At 36.6% G+C, this 20,073-nt stretch overlaps 1 protein-coding gene across 7 annotated transcripts; it reads right to left on the bottom strand.

The window, feature by feature from the left end:
* Positions 1-1,931: 1,931 nt before the first annotated feature.
* On the bottom strand, positions 1,932-15,714 carry LOC121989849 (splicing factor U2AF-associated protein 2-like). 7 transcript variants are annotated; one of them, XM_042544146.1, is made up of 14 exons: positions 15,532-15,714; positions 11,144-11,315; positions 10,682-10,819; positions 10,276-10,613; positions 9,866-10,054; positions 8,305-8,397; positions 8,135-8,173; positions 4,697-4,786; positions 4,524-4,626; positions 4,343-4,423; positions 3,412-3,488; positions 3,224-3,307; positions 2,527-2,618; positions 1,932-2,196 (listed from the first exon to the last, which is right to left on the bottom strand). In XM_042544146.1, exons 2-14 carry the CDS (start codon positions 11,238-11,240, stop codon positions 2,073-2,075), a joined length of 1,545 nt encoding a protein of 514 aa, XP_042400080.1. In that variant the 5' UTR covers positions 11,241-11,315; positions 15,532-15,714; the 3' UTR covers positions 1,932-2,072. The 7 variants fall into 7 exon arrangements, 6 of the variants coding, with proteins under 6 accessions (XP_042400080.1, XP_042400079.1, XP_042400083.1 ...); XM_042544145.1 differs by having other exon boundaries at positions 15,536-15,714; XM_042544149.1 differs by having other exon boundaries at positions 3,224-3,304; positions 15,536-15,714.
* Between the last annotated feature and the right edge of the window lie 4,359 nt (positions 15,715-20,073).

The following is a 20,073-nucleotide window of genomic DNA, read 5'->3' as shown; positions in this document are numbered from 1 at the left end:
ATCCTTAATGAAAATATTTATTTGATTTATCTATTTTTTCTATTAATTTAAATTATTTAGTTTATATAAACTATTTAAATTATTCAACTTGCATCAATAATTCAAGTCATTTGGTTGATAAATTTATTAAACATTCATTTTAACACAGTTTCTTTATAAAATTTAGTTCAATTTTACTAATCATTTGCCAAGTTTATTAACGTCAAATGATTGACTATTGAGATCTAACCTATCATAATAATTTTGGAGGACATTGTTTGCTACGGTCGCGTACATTACAAAGTATACCGGAGGTCTTGCGTGAGGGATAGCAATTAATATCTGTAAATCTTTGTGATAAAAATAAAATCTATCGTAGCAATGGAGGAGGGTAAATTTATTTTTTTAAAGTTCCCTTTCAAAATATAATTGTTATATTGTGTTTATATCCTTGTATATTAGCATTTAACCTATTAAATAAAAACTATTATATCATATTATTTTTTATATTTATATATTTAAAAAATTAAAAATATATTTACTATATTTATAAATTACTGATTATAAATTAATTTTATAAAAAAAATTATTTGATTAGTATTAGATATTCATAAATAATATTACGGATGAAATCGACCTCAGATTAATATTGACAAAGCTCGGGTTGGCTCGAACTTAGATTTCGATGTTTAATAATATATAAGAGTAATCAAGTAGATCAAAGAGAATCGAATACTTACTTGAGAAGTCCAATAGAAAGTTGACAAAAGAAAAATTCAAATAGGTCAAGGAGGATCGAACACTTGGTGATCAAAATTCTAATAGAAAGTTGGCAAGAGAAAAAGTCCTAATAGGTTAAGAAAGGCCGAGCACTTGATGATCATAAGTCCAACGGATATTTGAGATCTTACACTTATTTTGTTTAATCAAGGTTTCTAATATTATATTAACTAAATTGATCATTTTAGTAAATATACCGGACTCTATCATATTAGAAGGAAATTTAATTTATTAGATATATTCTGTAATTTTCAAAATCAAGTTGAACAATATTTTAATTATAAAATACTTTCTTTTCATTCTGATTGGGGAGACAATATCAAGCTCTCTATCGTGATCTTATCTCTTATAGAATTGTTTGTTGAGTCTCTTATCCTCACACTCCATAACAAAATAGTTATGCTGAAAGAAAATATAGATATATAGTTAAAACTACCTTAATTCTTTTTCATCATGCATTAATTCTGTGTAAATTTTGAGATAAAATTATTTACACTACAATATATCTCATAAATCAACTTCTTATCCTTTTACTTGATGAAAAGTGGCTTTTGAAAAAACTTTATAATTAAACTCCTGATTAAATAGACAAACTTTTATTTACTATGGGTGTTTAAATGTCATTTGTATTCATTATTATCATGGCATGTCTCCCCAACAATTTTTTTGTTGAAATAATCAAAATTATATGATAAGCATCACTTAATCTCAACTATTTCTTTAGCTTACACTAGAAGAGACCTTTTTTTAGACAGAGGAGTACATCAAAGCTAATTAAACGGCTACTTTAACTTTACCAAGCTACCGAGTAAATAAATGAGGATTAAGATTGGTTAGCGATGAAAAATAATCGAGAGACTCATGCCAATGTTGGACTCATTTCAAACTCAACTATTAACACCATACGTTGGTGTTGTTAACTAACATGCCAAAGTTTTCAAGTATAATGATGAGTTTTCGAGCGACTATTTTCACGATAGCAATGGCATACCTTTGAAGCAAAGTCGATTCCACCTCAGCAGTGGATCACAAGTGTGTATCTGGCATCCGCATAAATGGCAATCCATAGTTTCTATTGTTTACAAAAACCTTCAATGTTATCAATAGAGATACAAGTGTTGGTACCCTACTCGATAACGGAGGATAGAGGATAGAGGATAGAGGATAGAGGATAAAGGATAAAGGATAGAAGAAAGTACCAAGATTCAAAGCTCATCAGTAGCTACAATCTTAAAGATGGATTCAACTACTTGCAAGCTACATAAATATTCATTTCCATCCAACTCACAACAAATGCATTTTGTCAAGTGAACTCAATCTGCATCCAGCTCCGCGCCAAACTGTTCAAGCCTTGACACCTCGGCATCTATATCACGGATAAGAGCATGGTTGATAGAGCCATTGTCTATGCTTGCATGTATTTGTTTTCCACCAAACCTATAAACTCATTCGGTTAGGCAAGTTAGATGGAGAAAATCAACATCATGATTGAAATGAGGAAGTGATTGCTTGAATGCTATGAGCAAAATTGTTTATCCTGCTCTCAGGTTAATCTATTAAGGGATCAAAAGCCAAGGCTAAAATATGGCTCGGGAATGAACAAGTGTTATTTGTGGTATCCCCAAGCAAGTCTTGCAATCCATGTGGGATCATCACCAGACAATATTTCATCTTGAAAGTATCAAATTGCACAGATAGAAATGCATATCGATAGTAAGCATTAAATCAGACGTATATATTAGGGACTCAAGTGTTGAGAAAGCAAACCATCTTCCATTCATTAGCTCAATGCACTTTTCAGCATCTTTCTGGTTCTTGTATTTCACTAAAATTACACCCTGTGGGTGATTCTCACACACCTATGCCAAAACAGAATTATCAATATCATAGCTATAAAAATATGTAACGGATACAAAACAGTCAAATTAATGTGACAAGCATGGATTTACATATCAGTTTTTGAGTCATTAGCTATGAAAGAAGATAAGGCAGAGGGGTGCAAAGCAAGTTCAACACAACTGCAGGGATTCCATGGCATTGATGTCAGGGATTTAACAAAGGCCGGAAGCTAATGAAAAGAAAAAGTTGCAGTGAGGTAGGGAGATAGTGGCACAACGCAGAGAATGCACTGCGAGTGCTGCAACACAGAAAAGTTGCTGGAGTGTGGTGGTTCTGTGAAGGCAGCATGTTAAAGGTAATAATTTTGCAGCAACATGCTGAGAGCAGCACCAAACGATGATTGCAATGAGGAAAAAAACAAAGAGGTGGTTGCACAAGACAAAATTGATTGGATTGTAGCAAAGTCAACCAGTAGAACATTTGGCACTCCAACTACCTATAATTGTCTGAAAGTGAGAGGGGGCAGATTACAACTTCAGGGGAAATTATAATGTTCCTATACATCACATTTCCTATGTACAGCATAAAATTAACACCAACTACAAGGTGCATTGAAACAAAATACCTTGACTGAATCAACAGCCCCCAACTTTGAGCACTCTTCCCTAACATCTTGTTCAAGTTCTGGCTGAAGAGTCTCATCATCCTGCTTAGAGTGACAACCAAATTTTTACACATAGCTTTATCAGACTTAATTCACAGATTAAATAACTAACTAGCATGATTTATCATTTGAAGGTACCACTAGCATACCCTTAACTCAGCAGGGGTGAACATATTGCGCAAAATGACAGTAGCTGGAATTTGCACCTTTGAATCATCATGTCCACCTAGAACAAGAAATCAGAATGCTTAACAAATAACAATATAACAAGTTAAACAAAAAACAGTACAAACTCACAAGTTTTATGAAAAGTGATAGTTAAAAACTACAAAAACACAGAAAAACAAAACCGCACATAAGCTTGATCTTCATTAAGAGAATAAAGAGAAGAAACCAAAAAACACAGTAAAATATAGATGTTGGTTCAAGGTTTAAAATCTTATGTTTCAATAAACTCTAGGTTTTGAAGATGGCAAATAAGTTATCTTAATGATTACATTGAAATATTTCTAGGGGTAAAACTAGCAAAAGGGCTGGATCAAGAATAATTTCTTGGGAAAAATACTGATCTCACTTAGGTGGAATGCTTGGGACTCACAAAATATAATTCTTAGAAGCAAAGCATGACTCTCGACGCCATACTAAATTGTTCTCTTCTTTTCCTGTCTTCTGCACTTGCACAGAAAAGATTATTGTGGAGATCCAAAAGAACTAAAAGTTGTTTAGTCAAAGAAAATATATTGCTAATCAAAAGTAGAATGAGTGTACATTGGCCAAAGCAAAAAGATAAATGGTGGACCCTTGACAGTAAAATAATATAGCTAATGACAGAAATGCAAACAACTATTTTGGAAAAAAAAAAAAAGGACAGCCCGGTGCAGGAAGCACCCGCTATGCGGAGTCCTGGGGAAGGATCCATTATACGCAGCTTTATCCTGCTTTTTGCAAGAGGTTGTTTTCAAGGATTCGAACCCGTGACCTTGTGGTCACAAAGCAACAACTTTACCATTGCGCCAAGGCTCCCCTTCCATTAAAATGATTCACACAATATGAAACCGTAGTAGAAAGTTAAAACATTACCCCATCCAAGAATCTTGTCTTCAACTCTTTTCAATTTCTTTTTCTTTCTCTTGTCAGTCTGCTTTGCTATAAATACTTCCCCTGAACAAGAATTTATGTATTTAAACAATATTTTGATGCGTGAATAAACTAGTAACATAACTTTTGAAAAGACTTAGCTCAAAGTGAATTTTCATCAAACCTTTTTGCTCAAACCTAGCTTGGCTTACAGACATAAGAGTCTTTCCACCAGAACGAAGAGGTGTTCCATCCAAAAGTTGGATTGATAAAGCAACAGATGGCTCCTACATTTCAAAAGTTAAATGAAAACTACAAATTTCTATTGGGTGTGATGTCGAATACAACAAGTGTTACCTTCAAGTATGAAACAAGTGCATCACCCTTTATTATGCCTGTTTCTTTATCAGTGTAGATTTTTACACGAGGCTTTTTTGTTTCAGGATCCTGTACAAGACAACATAAAAAGCTATTAAGAGAGAGTAACTAAAAAGAAGAACAAGATATCATAAGCCTACATGTTAACTTCCAGATACAATTATCTGATAATACAACAGTGAAAGAGCACAAAGCAAAAGCCAGAGTCTGTTTTGGGATTGGTTAATTCAAAATCTAAGTATCATTTGTATTGGATTAGCACAATTGGTTGTATCAGGAAAACTAAAAAAAATTGAAAACAAGGAGGAAAATAATATTTTGATGCGTAAAAAGATGAAATGCACTAAAGATTTAATTTGCTAATCTGATACTAATATTCAAATGATAAGCCAATGATTATATGAACTTATTCTCTATTGTATTTAAAATCCACAAATTGTTTCGAAATAATATATTATATAGCTATTATATGTTATGTCTTGCTACATTTTACTTATTGTGACATTTTATCTTGCCAAATGTTTCTAATTTCTTAACTGTTGACACGTATATCAATCTCGCCTATAAGCATTAAGCAATAGGTTTTACTTGTTAAATGCATTTATATATATTTCCATGCCTATTGAGTATTAATCATCGATTCATCATGGTTAAGAGGAGTAACATTACGCCTCTTTCTAGGGAATACCCTGAACAGAACCAGTGCTTCCATCTCTTTTTCAGATGCTTTCCAACAATTTTTAGCAGAAGCCAACTGTTCCCAGGTGCCTGACTTGTTTTTCATATTATTTATATTCCTTCATACTTGTTTTTTTAGGCAAGGGTTGACTGGAAAAATGTCTGGATCAGTTGACTCTAATGCTCTGTTTACTCGGATGGACAGATGAGTGAGAGAAAGGAATCAATTACGGAGCAATATCTTCGCAGCAAGAGAAGGGAAAATAATGTAATCCCTAGGGAAGAGAAAGGGGAGAGAAAGGAAAGAATCCTCAGGCAGCACTTCAAATGCTCAAGAGATCTGGCGGCGTTGAGCTCCGTGATTCTTCCTCTTTGATTGCCGTTCCAGCTATTGGTTTCGGCCGATCTATTAGCATTGAAGATTCGCATTCCGGAATCTCTGGTGGAATCTCCCTGAAAGCTGGTTGTTGGAGAGGTTAATCTGCCCTAGGTTTGGCGAGATGGCAGCGCCGCCGGTGTCCAAGAACCTGCCGGTAAGGATATTGTCCTGGAGCTCGATCTGTGAGAGCTTCGGAAATCAAATGCACACTTCACTTCATTTAATTGTGAAAGAAAGAAAAAGAAATCATAAAGCATCCCCAACAAATATCGACATAATAATGAATTTAGAAAGTAAAGAGATGTGGGCAGCATAGCGAGTCGAGAACCCACAAAAAGGGCACTCGCTTTCTGTGTGCAATTTTTGATCTGTGATCTTATTCTTTTAGCAAGATTTGGAGTGAATCAGACTCAACTTTTCTCGTCTCCAGAAACCTCAAAGCGGTGGAAAAACGAAGGCGGAAGAAGCTGAAGAAATCTCCTGGAGCCACCTCGCAATCTGCCGAGCTCGTGCTGCTCGTGCTCGCGAGGTTGAAGGGAAGAAATGGGGATGGTGGTCTGTTGGCGGACAGAGGTAGCTAATGGAGTTGAGGCAGAGTTGCAGCGAAGGACGGATGGCTTCTTTCCGTCCGATTTTTAGGGGATGAAAACATGCCTTAAAATGGATCCACGGATGGTTTCGTCAACCGTCCGCCCATTATTTTAGAAGAGGTAAACAAGAGAAAGGATGAATAATCCATCTTCTTCTGTGAAGTAAACAGTAAAAACTTTTCTTACGGAAAACTTTCCTTTCTTTCACTCATCCGTCCATCCGAATAAACAGAGCATAAAAGACTAGCCTGCCAGTTTATTAACAGGTTCTGACTGATTCTTGGTGTTTTACTTTTATTCCCATAATTTATGGTCATGCCTAAGAAGCTACCAATAGCAATAGGTTGCTGATTGGCATCCAATTGCTTGGACAAAATCAGAATAGCAAAGGCACATCCTGATGGAACTCGGAATATTCAGGTTTGAAATGTAAAAATTTAAGAGGGCAGAAAAATCCCATCAAAAACCTAGGCATTTAGTTTGACAATCCCAGTACCTAAGCATGACTAATAACAATTTCATTTGCCATGTCGGACAAAGCCAAGAACCCAGCAGAATAGCAATTTATAGTAAAAAGCATGTCATAGTGGAATTTGCAGAAGTGCAATTCAGAGAAAAGAATGTCATAAGAGAATTAGACGTTATAACTTCAAGAGTGGAAAGATGGTTATGTATTGAAATCATAGTCTTTACACTGATTACTCAAGACATACTAAGGATTAAGGAAACAAGTTGATTGATGTATCATATTATCCATATTACCCATTTAACTTATAATTGACAGTCACTGTTTTTGGTGGTAAAAACATGTGCAAACCAAAATTTCATGATCAATACATAGTAGACCAGATTCAAACTAAACATCTGTCTTCCTGTACTATCACTATTATAAAATTTTAGACAGCTGATGCATGAAGTTTTTGTATGGACAAAGAAATATAGTTTATTTTATCATGGCAGTTGCCAAATCAATAAGTTGTCTTCAAATAAATTCTAAAGAGCTTTCAAAATTCTAATTTTTTGTCACACGGAAAAAGAAAATCAGGCAATTAAAGAAGAGTTGAATACTGACTAGACAAGGTCAAATTTATGTCTTTTCAAATGTAGTCCATTGAGTATCTTGTTTGAAAAAGATAAGAGAAAGTAAACCAACACTAAGGACATGTCTACTTGAGGGGAACAGAGCCATAGTCGGGGAAAGGAGGGTGTCGACAGTTAAATTCCTATGTACAAGCAAAGACAAGGGAGGGGAGCAATTTGGAGTTCCTTTCCCTTTCCAAAAGAGAATGGAAGAGGAGAAAATTTGTTAAAAAAACTTAACCCCTGCACGTCTTGAGAAACACAAAATCAAAGGATTAGCTTTGTCCAATTCTCTCATTTCCATGCTTTCCTCTCTTCTCAAATAGACCAAATAAAAGAAATTCCCCTTCTCTCTCTTCCTTTCCCTCTTCCCTACTCACTATTGTTCCTTTCTTTCTCCTTTTCCACCATAGACAGATGATTACTTTGAATAGTCTATAAGAAGTTTCTAATTCTGTGGATTAGAATTTAATAGTGAAAACAAATAACATTATAAGCAAGTTTTGTTGTTCATGATTTCAGAGTAAACAATATAGGATTTTTATTATATTTCAAGAACAAAAAACGGTTGTAGCTGAATAATAAAACTATAATCTATAGTTAATACTTGTTTAGGTCAACAATTAATGATAAAAAAAAGACTCGCAAAAGAACCAAAAAAAGAAAGAGAAACAAAGTTGATTTATCCACCTCTTTTATGATGCCGCACTTTGAGAATACTTCCACAATCTGCATGGCTTTGAAAAATCAGTGACAGCCATAACAGAATTTGTTTAATCATGATCATAAGTAAGGAAATGGGAAAAAAAAATACCTTTTCCTAAGGAAATATAAAGGTTAAGGTTGTGGTGGTCACTTACTTCAGCAGCGGTAACATCATCAGGCAACCCAGTAACATAAATGTGTGTATTCACTTTTAGATCAAACCAACCATCTGGAGGCTTATTAGCTTCCTGTATTCCAGCCTCAAAATGTCAATACTCATAAAGTTTAAACATATCTACTTCAAGAACTTGCTGACTACAACAAGAGCTAAACTGAGCACAATTGAACATATAACAATACAATACCTATGTCATATTAGAGCTCCACTAATTCAGGAGGCGTTTGGTTCTTTGTTAGGAATAGGAATCGGAATGGGAATCATTGTATTGTGGAATGAGAATGGGTATGAGCATGGATATCACTCTTAAAAGCAATGTTTGGTTAATTGCATATTTTCTATCGGAATAAATCAAAATTTTCTTTTTTACCCTTAAAGAAAAATAAGAGAAAAAATTAGATATGAGAGAAAGATGAATGTGAGAGAAAAATATGATGAAAGAGAATGATGAGAGAAAAAGTATGATGAGAGAGAAAGTGTGATGAAAAAAGAATGAAGAGAGAAAAAGTGTGATGTGAAAGAATGAAGAGAGAGAAAGTGTGATGAGAAAAAATGAGATAAGAGAGTGTGATAGGAGAGAGCATAATGAGAGAAGATGAGAGAGAAAATATGATGTGAGAGAAAGTACGATGGGAGATGATGAAGAGAGAGAAAATGTAATGAGAAAAAAATGAGGAGAGGGTGTGATGAGAGAGATTGAGGAGAGAAAAAGTATGGTGAGAGATAAAGTATGATGAGAGAGAAAGTGTGATGAAAAAAAGAGAACATTGCATGTGATGTGAGAGATTGAGGAGAGAGAAAATATGATGAGAGAGAAAGTGTGTTGAGGAAAAAAAAGAGGGAGTGTGACAAGAGAGATTGAGGAGAGAGAAAGTATGATGAGAGCGAAAGTGTAATGAGAAAAGGGAGTGTGATGGGAGAGATTGAGGAGAGAGAAAGTATGATGAGAAAAAAAGAAGGAAGAGAGTACGATGGAAGAGATTGAGGAGAGAGAAAGTATGATGAGAGAGAAAGTGTAATGAGAAAAAAGGAAAGAGAGTGTGATAGGAGAGAGAACGTGTGTGATAAAATGATGAGAGAGAAAATATGATGAGAGAGAACAAGGAGAGAGAAGTGATATAAAAGAAAAAATAAATAAATAAATTTTAATATTTGATATTAAGGGAGAAAATTTTAGTTTTAGCTCAAGGGTATTTTGGGAATAAGGGAATATTTTGATTGATGAAAATAGGATAATAGTTCATTGAAGGGGAGGTACATGGGAATGAGTTATTACTCAATTTCAAGGATTCATTCCCTTATTTGTATTCCTATTCCTATAATCCAAATATTAACAATGACAATCAATGATTCTCATTCTCATTCCCCACTCCTATTCCCCTAAACCAAACGCCCCCTCAAATGAGTGAGGAAATATTGTAGAAGGGATGTTCTGATAACCATGGCATGCATGTTCAAACACATGATGCACAATGCAAAAAATTGGAAGAAGGAAAATTTAGCAAGTAGTAAAATACAACAATAAGCAAAGGACAAACCTTTTTTTCAGTTGTCTTATCATTCAGCTTTCTCTTTGTCTCAGCTTTTGACTCCATGATGTTTGTAGCAGATTCTTTTTCTTCAGTAACAGATGACTCAGGCATTGTTGATGTAGGAAATACTTCCTCCTCACGTGCGAAGATCATATCTTCAGCCGCATACTCATTTGTTTCACTTGGTAAGTTATCCTTCAAAGAAAGAGTGAAAGCAACCATCACATTTAAAAAAGAAAAAGAAAACTCCATTGATATTAGAAAATTCAGGGTGATGAGAACTCTCAGTTGACATTAATTGACACGGATAAGTACAGAGAAATCAAAAGATCAGTTTTACAATAAAAGGAGGTATTAGGCAACAGAAGTGCCCACACAAATTCCAATAGAAGAATGAATGGAAAAAATGCAACGACCACAAATGGAGTGAGATGGACAGCTGAGCAGATCAAGTATCCAAGTCTATCAAATTTTAAAGACGAAGGTCGGCATGAAACACTTGCTTGAGGAACCCATTTCCTTAAAGCGCAATCCCACTTGTATGTGCATCCATCATCATCAGTAAATTCATCCTCCCCGTCTGGAGGAGTAGAGGGTTGATTATCAGTGTCTATTTTTGTTCCTTCATATACACCCCCATCCTTGTCCACAAGACTACAACCACTAGTGCCATTTTTTAATGCCTCAGCCACTGCCTCGGCTTCTTGGACCTCCTTCTGCCATTTAGTGAAGGCATCCTCTTCTTCTGGCATGTCTTGCATACAAGACAATCAGATAAGGAATCTGCAGCATATTCAATGAGGAATAGGAAGGTAAGTTCACCTGCTGAAGCAGAACCATTAAATCTCCGATTAGGCATGCCTGAGTATAACTCAGGAATTGAAGACAATAGAGCCCACTCTTTCATCCCTTCTGACCACATAAGGGTGCTTTCTGAGATATATTCATTTGCAAAATGTACTGTCAACAAAGAAAGTTAAATATGTTAGACACTAGAATCCACATCTACAATACATTATGACCAAGAAAGCTGCATAATTCTGCAACGAAACCTTATACACAATGCTCAATTTAGGAGAATTTATAACAAAGATATCTGGAAAAAAAATATTTCACTGAAGTATGAACAAGTGGGGTTGTCTTTCCTTCTTTTTTCTTCTTCCTTGAACTGACCCCCTAATTCAACTAGCTACATCAAGAAGTCAATTCTAAGCTTCTTAGTCCTAATTTTCCATCAAAAATGATAAAGCAGACAAGTTTTAAAAACAGAAGAAAAAAAATCACCTTGCAAATCCGAGAGGGAACAAGGGCCAAAATTCTCTTGATTCTCACCAAGGATATACCAACCCACCCCTGTGGCAGCAACGTTGGTGCTGTCCATGTGTGAGAAGGGGCAGACAAGGAGGCAGAGGAGAGATGGGCAGCAAGTGAAAGCTTTTCTTGTGGTCCTGAAGATCTGTCGAGGTGAGAAGGGGAAGTATCTGGAATCAGACTAGAATCTAGTATAAATTTATAATTTTTCATTAATACTAAATGATGATTACAATATGCTAAGATCACCGCAATAACATACTGGGACAGCAATGCTATAATTTATTTAGCAATATCATTTATCATGGCTTCCATGGGATGCAGTAAAAAAACAATCAATCTGAAAATGAAATTCAAAAGGTTGACATTAATCTTAAAGCAACCAAAGTCAATCAACACAAAGTGAAAGAATACTGCAGATCAGAAGAGGGATGTAGAAGTGTATATATCTGGCAGCAAAGCAAGCTTTGCTTTCTATTCCAGTGGAGAAGAGCTTGTGATGTCAACGGCGCACAGGTTCATTAGGTGAAGCAAGGGTACTGGGGTTCTTCAAGTGAAATAGCTCATGTAAAGATGCACTCCAAAGATATCACTTTTATGCAACATTGACAGTGTTGTTCTTCGTGAGGAAATCATGTGCAGCAGGGCTGGAGTTCTCCGATGAGAGATCATATATACAGGGTAAGCAAAGTAGAAGCAAGGTAAAGATATCACCCAAACTATCTGTTCGCCCATTGCTTGATTGGTCCACTAGATTTTAGTGGACAAAAATGAGTGATAAAATGGAATCTTTATTCAACTAACCATCCTTTGTGTTTAATTCATCCTTTCAAGTGAACATAGAGGATAGCAATCAGTCAAGTATAGACAAAAATCCCTAATATGAAACTTGTATCAATATTGTCAATATATTCTTTCCTTATTTAGTTTTTATAGTCGCAAATCCCTTGATTGCCTCTCCATTGATAGTAAGTGGGTCTCTAAAAATCAAGGCTAATGGGTCTTTAGATAGATACAAAGCTCGATTGATTGCTCTCGGCAATAAACAAGAATATGACCTCAACTACGAAGAAACATTCACACCAGTTGCTAAAATGACCACGGCGAGAATCATTCTTGCTATTGCATCCTCAAAATCTTAGTATTTACATCATATGGATGTAAAAAACACCTTCTTGAATAGGGATCTTAAGGAAGTCATTTACATGAAACTTCCGCCCGGCATGTCAATGACAGCTTCTCATGAAGTTTGCAAGCTAAGACGCTCTTTGTATGGGTTGAAGCAGGGTATGGTCTTTCTCCTAGTCTATGTCTGGTAATGACAATGAGTTGATCACTAAGTTTCAAAATAAGTTACATACTACATTTAAAATGAAAGATCTTGGGCATCTCACATTTTTTTTTAGGGGGGCGGAAAGTTTACTCTTGAGATCATGGTTTGTTCTTAAATCAACATAAATATATCAAAGATCTCATTAAGGTTTAAAGGATGTTACTGTTGTTGATACGTCAATGGAGGTGAATGTGAAATACCGAAAAGATGAAAGCGAGCTTTTGCCTGATCCTTTTTTATATAGACAACTTATTGGTAGTCTTACCTACCTAACAATCACACAGCCTAATATCTCATATGTTGTCCATATAGTTAGCAAATTTATGCAATCACCTCAACATCTTCATCTCGTTGGAGTTCATCACATTATTCGATACTTAATTGGGTCATCTACTCGTGAGTTGTATTTTCCTACAAAATTTGCTCTTCATTTGAATGCGTACACTAATGCAAATTGGGCTAGCTATACTAGGAAGTCTACAACAGACTGGTGCATTTTTCTTGAAGATGTCTTGATCTCCTAAGAGTGTAAAAAACAGAATAGTATCTTTAAATCTTCCACGGAGGCCGAGTATAGAGCCATGTCTACAACTTGTTTTGAAATTGTACGATTACGTGTTCTTTCCGAACTTGGATTTCTTTCACCGAATCCTACTCCACTTCATGGTGATAATACTAGTGTCATTCAAATGGCTACAAACCTAGTATATCATGAATGCACAAAGCACATTGAGGTGAACGGTCATTACATTAGGGAGGCCTTTATTCAAGGTGTTATCACCTTCCTTATTTGACGATCTTCAAATAGTCGATGTTTTTACGAAAGTTTTGAAAAGCCTGGTGCATGAAGCTCCCGCTATACGGGGTACCGAAGAATGATCCATTATACGTAGCTTACCTTGCTTTTTGCAAGAGGCTGAAATAGTCGATGTTTTTACGAAAGCTTTGAAAAGTCAACGACAGAAATTTCTAGTAGCAAATTGATGTTGATAGACTTACCCACATCAATTTGAGAGGGGATGTCAATATTGTCAATATATTCTTTCCTTATTTAATTTTTATAGCTATAAATCCCTTACATGCAAATGCCTTGATGGTATCTCTCATTATTGTTATATTCTTGTTGTAATTATTGCGGTATTTCTTCCCATATTAGTCCTAGGATTAAGGGATTTGATAATCCTTGATATCTATATATTGTAATTCTCTTAGTGAATGAGATAGAAAATATTTTTAAAAAATTCTCTTTTATTTCTTTGTCATTTCCTTTGTCAAGTTGGGTCTGCTTAGTTAAACATAGGCATGGACACAAGTTAGGTCAGATCACGTTTAAGAAATTTGAGTTGAACCCATTTCACCATTTCATTCAAAGCATAAGATAATCCCCAAACCCAAACGTAGGCTAGATTTATTCAAAAAATCCCAAATGTTGAAATTTTTGGCTAGATTTCAAATTTGCCAAATTTTCAAGTATTTAAGGTTTAATGGGCATACTTACAAAGCATATAAAAGTTTAGTCATTTTAGTAATCAATACATGAATCATTTATTTTTTTTAATATTCTTTGTCACTTCATAAATAATAAATAAATAGTATACAATAATATAACTAAACCCGACACAAAATATCTCACATCCTAAAACCCAACCATATATACCATTTATGGGTCAATTTCCAATTTGGGTTAGAACATATTGGTTCTTTACCCAGTCCTAGTTAAATGTATACCTACCCTACTAAGTGCCCTTTTCTTTGGGTCAGAACATATTGGTTCTATGTTCTTTGCCCAGTCCTAGTTAAATGTATACCTACCCTACTAAGTGCCCTTTTCTTTTCAAATGATTAGTTAAATCCACAAGTTTACACAAGTAAGAAATCATCACAAACAAATCAGATGGTTCGAGGTATCTGAATAAGTGGATAGCCTAAGAAGAAAAGAACAATGAAGTAGCTTACTGATTTATGAAACATCAAATATTTCTCAGCATAGAACATGTATAGCACTTGAAAGTAAAATTGTTTCATCACTGATAACTAAATCATCTCTTCTGCTATGAAACAAACAACATAGAAAATTTATGTTCAAGTAAAAATTTTCTAAAGTACTAAATCACAGTATCGTAAAGGGAGCCTTGGCGCACGATCACGGGTTCGAGTCTCAGAAATAGTCTCTTCCCCAAGACCCCGCATTGCCGAAAACTCCGTGCACCATGCTATCCCTTTTTGTTTTAAAATAAATCAGAGTGTCACAAGGGTATAATCACAACAAAACCAGTTCTTTCCAATGAACATAGAGCCATATTTAGGATTTCAAAACATGAATGAATAAACCCTAAACCCTTTATCTACGATTCCAAAATCCAAAATGAATGACCACAGTTATGGATTCAAAACATGAATGAATGAACCCTAAACCCTTTATCTATGATTCTAGAATCCAGAATGAATGACCATGGGAACACCAAAATATCAAGATGATAACAGTAAACTGAGTTTTTACCAGTAGCATAAGGATAATCACATTGAGACCAGTTCTTTTAAATGAACACATAATCATATATATGGTCAGAAACATGAAACCCTAAGTATTGTCAGAAACATAGATGAGTAAACCCTAAACTATTTATCTAAATTTCCAGGATCCAGAATTATTAATGATCATGGGAACAAAGACATCAAGTTAATGATATAAAATTGAAGTTTCTATCAGTAGCATAAGCATATAATCACAACAAAACCAGTTCATTCTTGCAGGCATAGAGACACATTTATAGTTTAGAAACATGGATGAATAAACCGTAAACCCTTCATCTACTCTTCCAGAATCCATAATTAATGATCATGCAAACACCAAAACATCAAATTAATACTAGAAAACTGAAGTTTTTACAGTAGCATAACATTATATTGACAAAAAAAAAAATAGATCCATATTTATGGTTTAGAAACATGCCTTCATATACACTTCCAGAATCCAGAACAAATGTTCATGAGAATACCCAAACATCAGCTAACAACAGAAACATACTTACTTGACCGGCGCTAAGGAGATCGAAGACGATTCTTCGAGGTTGCACGCCGAGAAGGGGGAGGTTCTGGAGAGAGGATGAAAGTGAGGTCGTCAGAGGAGAAGAACGCGGCGGCACCCGGCAAGGCCTCCAGGAGAAGGAGAGATACGAGATAATTCCGAGAGAGGTGCGGCGATGGGGGACTGGCAAAAGGGTTTGTTTCGGACAATTTATATTAATATTTATTAAATAAATACTGATTACTATTTATTAAAGAGGATTTCAATTTGACCATACAAGAAAAGTTTTTTTTAAAGCCACCCTCGTAATTTTAATATTATTAAGTCTCATCATTTTGATCTATTCTTGAGATATATCTATTATTTCTAAGGTGCAAAGTGACTTCTTAGTAAAGTTATGTGCGTTTTTAATAATCTATGTGTCAAGCTTCGTAGAGGTTGACCGTCTTTTCTCCTATTAAGTAAATTTGAAATATAATTTATGTATATTCAAATTTTGATGCTTTTATTTATTCCTAAAGTTTTTTACCGCACTGCAAGGATGGTGAAATTGAAGACTTCATAGCATAAAACATAGATCGAGTGCCATGGAGTGAACTTAGTGTGTTTGACAGTTCAACAACTAAAATCAAGGTGTGATAGTCTCAGATAGAGTTTTGTGGAGTCAAGAGCATAGATCAAGTAGTATAGAGTGAGCACAAGAAGTTTGATGCATTTGATATGATTACAGAGGCTACATCATCGCAAAAGGTGATTCGCTCGTCCCAGCGCCTCTACTAGTCCCTTGGCCAACACGGAAGAAGTAAGTCACGGATGACTACTAGCCTTGGGCAGTTGAATAGCACATAGGAGAGGACAAACAACGATTAAAGAGGTTACAAGTTTGGTGGGAGTAGGGTTGCAAACGAATCGAGCCGGTTCGCGATCTTTTCAAGCCGGCTTAAAAAATATTCAATTTGTATTCAAATTTATCGAATTCGAGCCAAACTCGAACATGTTCGAACTTTTTTCCGAGCCAAACTCGAGTCTAAATTATATTGTTCGATAGTTCGCGAGCCTTAATATTTTATTAATATAAGTTAAATATATATTAAATAAATAAATTTCGAGCCTTTCGAGTATCTATTTTCGAGCCTTTCGAATACCTATTTTCGAGCCTTTCGAATACCTATTTTCGAGCAATAATTTGAATTGTTCGCGAACATGTTCGAATCTTTCGAGCCAAACTCGAACCTGAGCCCTAATTCGAACCGAACTCGAACCAAAAGTTTTGAATTTTTCAAACTTCGAATCGTGCTCGAGCTTGTATATACCTATTTCGAGCCAAATTCAAGCCTTAGATTTTTCTGCATATTCGGCTCGATTCGGTTCGTTTACACCCCTAGGTGGGAGGAAGTGTCAGATCAAGTAGCTTGAAGCGAGTTTAAGAAGTTCAATGTGCTTGATGTCTCTGTTAGGGTATGTGTCAAGAGGAAGCATCCAACAATATGGTTTATAGATAACGAATGCTCTAGACACATGACGGGAGACTTATCAAAATTCTCATAAAATAAAAATAAAGATAATGTTTCAATAGTGGTGAATTAAAGGTTATAGAAATTTGAGACATTCGAATTTCTGACCAATGTGATTAAAAATGTCTTCTTAGTAAAAGGCATGATCATTAATCTTCTAAGTGTTAGTCAACTATGTAATTCGGGATATAGAGTTAGAGTTTAACTCATCTCAATATCTAATCAAGCATAGTGAACTAAACACTGTGCTTATTGGTCATATGAAGAAAAATATTAATCAAGTTGAATAATTTGTTATTATAATGTGTTTGCTAAGTGTTTCATGTCTAAAGAATAAGAGACTTGGCTTTGGCCCTGGAGACTTGCTCATACCAACATGAGGAACATCAAAAGATTATCAAAGAAAGAGTTGGTGCAAGAATTATCAAAAATTTTCAAAAGGACAAATTGTGTGATGCGTGTCAAATGGGTAAGCAAATCAAAGGTACCCACAAAGGTAAATATTTTTAGCACATCTACTGCATTAGAACTACTACACATGGATTTGTTTGATAGTAGTAAACATGTTTTATTGAATGGTAGTAGATATTGCTTAGTGGTAATGGATGATTGTGTTGAAAATGAGTGAATGGAGAAGAGAGTGAAGAAGAAAGAAGCTCCATTGTGAAGAAGATTTTAGTCCCATATTGGAAGTTTCAAGGCTTGATGGTTGGTTTATATTGTTTCACAAGCATGTGTGTTGTGAACAAATAAATGAGTGGAAGCTTGCTCTTGTGTGTGACTGCATAGGGAGGGTGCAAATCTAGGGCCTGGATTGCACTGAACCAAGTTTGCTTGTGTGCGAGCACGACCTATGCACACCCAAATAAATTAACCGACATTTTGCCACTTGGATTATTCTTTTTTCATTAACGCTTAAATAAGAAACGCATATTAATATAATGCATATGACGTTTCTTTAGCAAATGGAAAAGTAACCTCATGCAAGGCATCCTATAAAAGGCCTTGAGCATGAGAGGAAAAGATATAAGGAAAAGAAAGATTAAATAATCTTTCCATCCACCTTCTTTTCCCTCTTCTTCTTCTCTGTCGTTTCTTTCTTCCACTCGACAGAATCCTGGTGATAGCATTCGGGTATTTCTCAGTTCGCCGCAACCACCAGTGCTAGGTGGAGATTGCGGTTTCGCCGTTGTATCCTGGGAAACAGACGACCCGAGTAAGCCTCGAAGTACAGCCGGAGGTGGACGAATCTGTTTCAAGGAAACTGCGTCATTCGCAGGCCTCGGTCAGCCTCTTCATTTGTTCGGCTTGTCTCGCTGTTCGCTCGACCGGCCATTCTGCCTACCCGACCTCGCTGCTCGGTCGACCCTTTCGTTCGCCCAGTCAGCATCTTCGCTCGCTCGGTCGTCCGCCCTCGGTACGCTCGGTTGGTCTCACTACTCGCACGATCAGCCTGTTTTGTTGCTCGCCCGGTCGACCACCTGCTCGGCCCGGTCGACCTTCAGTCCGCGCGGACTTTGCTGCTTTGACACTCTGCTCACTTAACCACTCCGTGGTCAGAAAACCAGCCCCTGCTGGCAGCCTGAGATTATCAGCTCAGGTCATTTTAACAGATAAGTGAATTTAAATTCAGTATATTTAAATTCAGCTAATACCCCGTAAAATCTCCGGCTACAGATTGATTGTGTCCAACAATCTTGAAACAGACTCGTTTCTGTTGAGATGGCCACAGAACAGAATGTTGAGGTGCAACAGACTCAACAAATAAAGGCCCCCTCCGCCCCGATTGGAACTGTACCAATCAATCATGGGGAAAAGCCAGATAAGTTCAGTGGACTGAACTTCAAGAGGTGGCAGCAGAAGATGCTCTTCTACCTGGCCACACTCAATCTGGCTCGGTTCTTGACAGAGGACCCTCCCAAGCGCACTGAGGATGCTGATGCGCAAACCATCAGTACAGTGGAGGCATGGACTCATTCCGAGTTCCTTTGCCGAAACTACATCCTCAACTGCCTTGCCGACTCGCTGTATGCTGTGTATAGCATGAAGAGTACGGCTAAGGAACTGTGGGAGTCCCTAGACAAGAAATACAAGACGGAGGATGCAGGGGCAAAGAAGTTCATCGTGGGTCGATTCCTGGACTACAAGATGGTTGACTCTAAGACGGTGATCAACCAAGTCCAGGAGCTTCAGGTGATCTTGCACGAGATCCATTCGGAATGGATGGTTCTGAGTGAAACCTTCCAGGTGACAGCTATCATTGAGAAGCTGCCTCCCGGCTGGAAGGAGTTCAAGAACTACCTGAAGCACAAGCGGAAGGAGATGAATGTGGAGGAACTCATAGTCAGACTTCGCATCGAAGAAGACAACAAGAGTTCAGAGAGGAAGCTGTTCTCTCAGGCTACTGTGAAAGCCAACGTGGTCGAGCACGGTCAAAGCTCGAAACGGAAGAACCCCAAGTCTTCTAAGATGGGACCCAGAGGAGGCATCAGCAAGAAGAAGTTCTCTGGGAAGTGCTTCAACTGTGACAAAGTGAGTCACAAATCTTCGGAGTGCAGAAAGTCGAAGAAGAAGCAAGAGGCCAACCTGAACGAGGGACCAGAAATGGACGACCTCTGCGCTGTGGTCTCCGAGCTAAACTTGATAGGTTCAAACCCGCGGCAATGGTGGATCGATACTGGAGCCACTCGACATGTCTGCTGCAACAAGGAGCTGCTCCACAACTTCGAAGAAGTCACTGGAGACAAACTGTTCATGGGGAACTCAGCAACCTCGGACATCACGGGCCAAGGAAAGGTGGTGCTAAAGATGACCTCGGGCAAGGACCTCACTCTGAACAATGTGCTGTATGTTCCGGAGATTCGTAAGAATCTAGTATCCGGATCACTTCTGAGCAAGCATGGCTTTCGCATTGTTTTTGAGTCGGACAGAGTTGTATTGTCCAAAAATGGGATGTTTGTAGGAAGAGGCTATGTATCTGATGGGCTGTTTAAGCTCAATGTAATGGCCATTAGGCCCAAGATAAATA

The sequence above is a fragment of the Zingiber officinale genome, chromosome 6B (genome assembly GCF_018446385.1).
Source record: "Zingiber officinale cultivar Zhangliang chromosome 6B, Zo_v1.1, whole genome shotgun sequence".
Classification (NCBI taxonomy): domain Eukaryota; kingdom Viridiplantae; phylum Streptophyta; class Magnoliopsida; order Zingiberales; family Zingiberaceae; genus Zingiber; species Zingiber officinale.
The sequence above is the reverse complement of the archived record's forward strand: the minus strand, read 5'-3'. Positions and strand labels throughout refer to the sequence as shown.

Excerpts from the sequence above, each read along its gene's own strand:
- LOC121989849 (XM_042544146.1), bottom strand. The coding sequence starts at position 11,240 with ATGGACAGCACCAACGTTGCTGCCACAGGGGTGGGTTGGTATATCCTT. Across the intron at positions 4,787-8,134 it reads AGTGCGGCATCATAAAAGAG|GATCCTGAAACAAAAAAGCC; the intron begins GTGGATAAATCA and ends TGTCTTGTACAG. Across the intron at positions 4,627-4,696 it reads CACTTGTTTCATACTTGAAG|GAGCCATCTGTTGCTTTATC; the intron begins GTAACACTTGTT and ends TTTGAAATGTAG.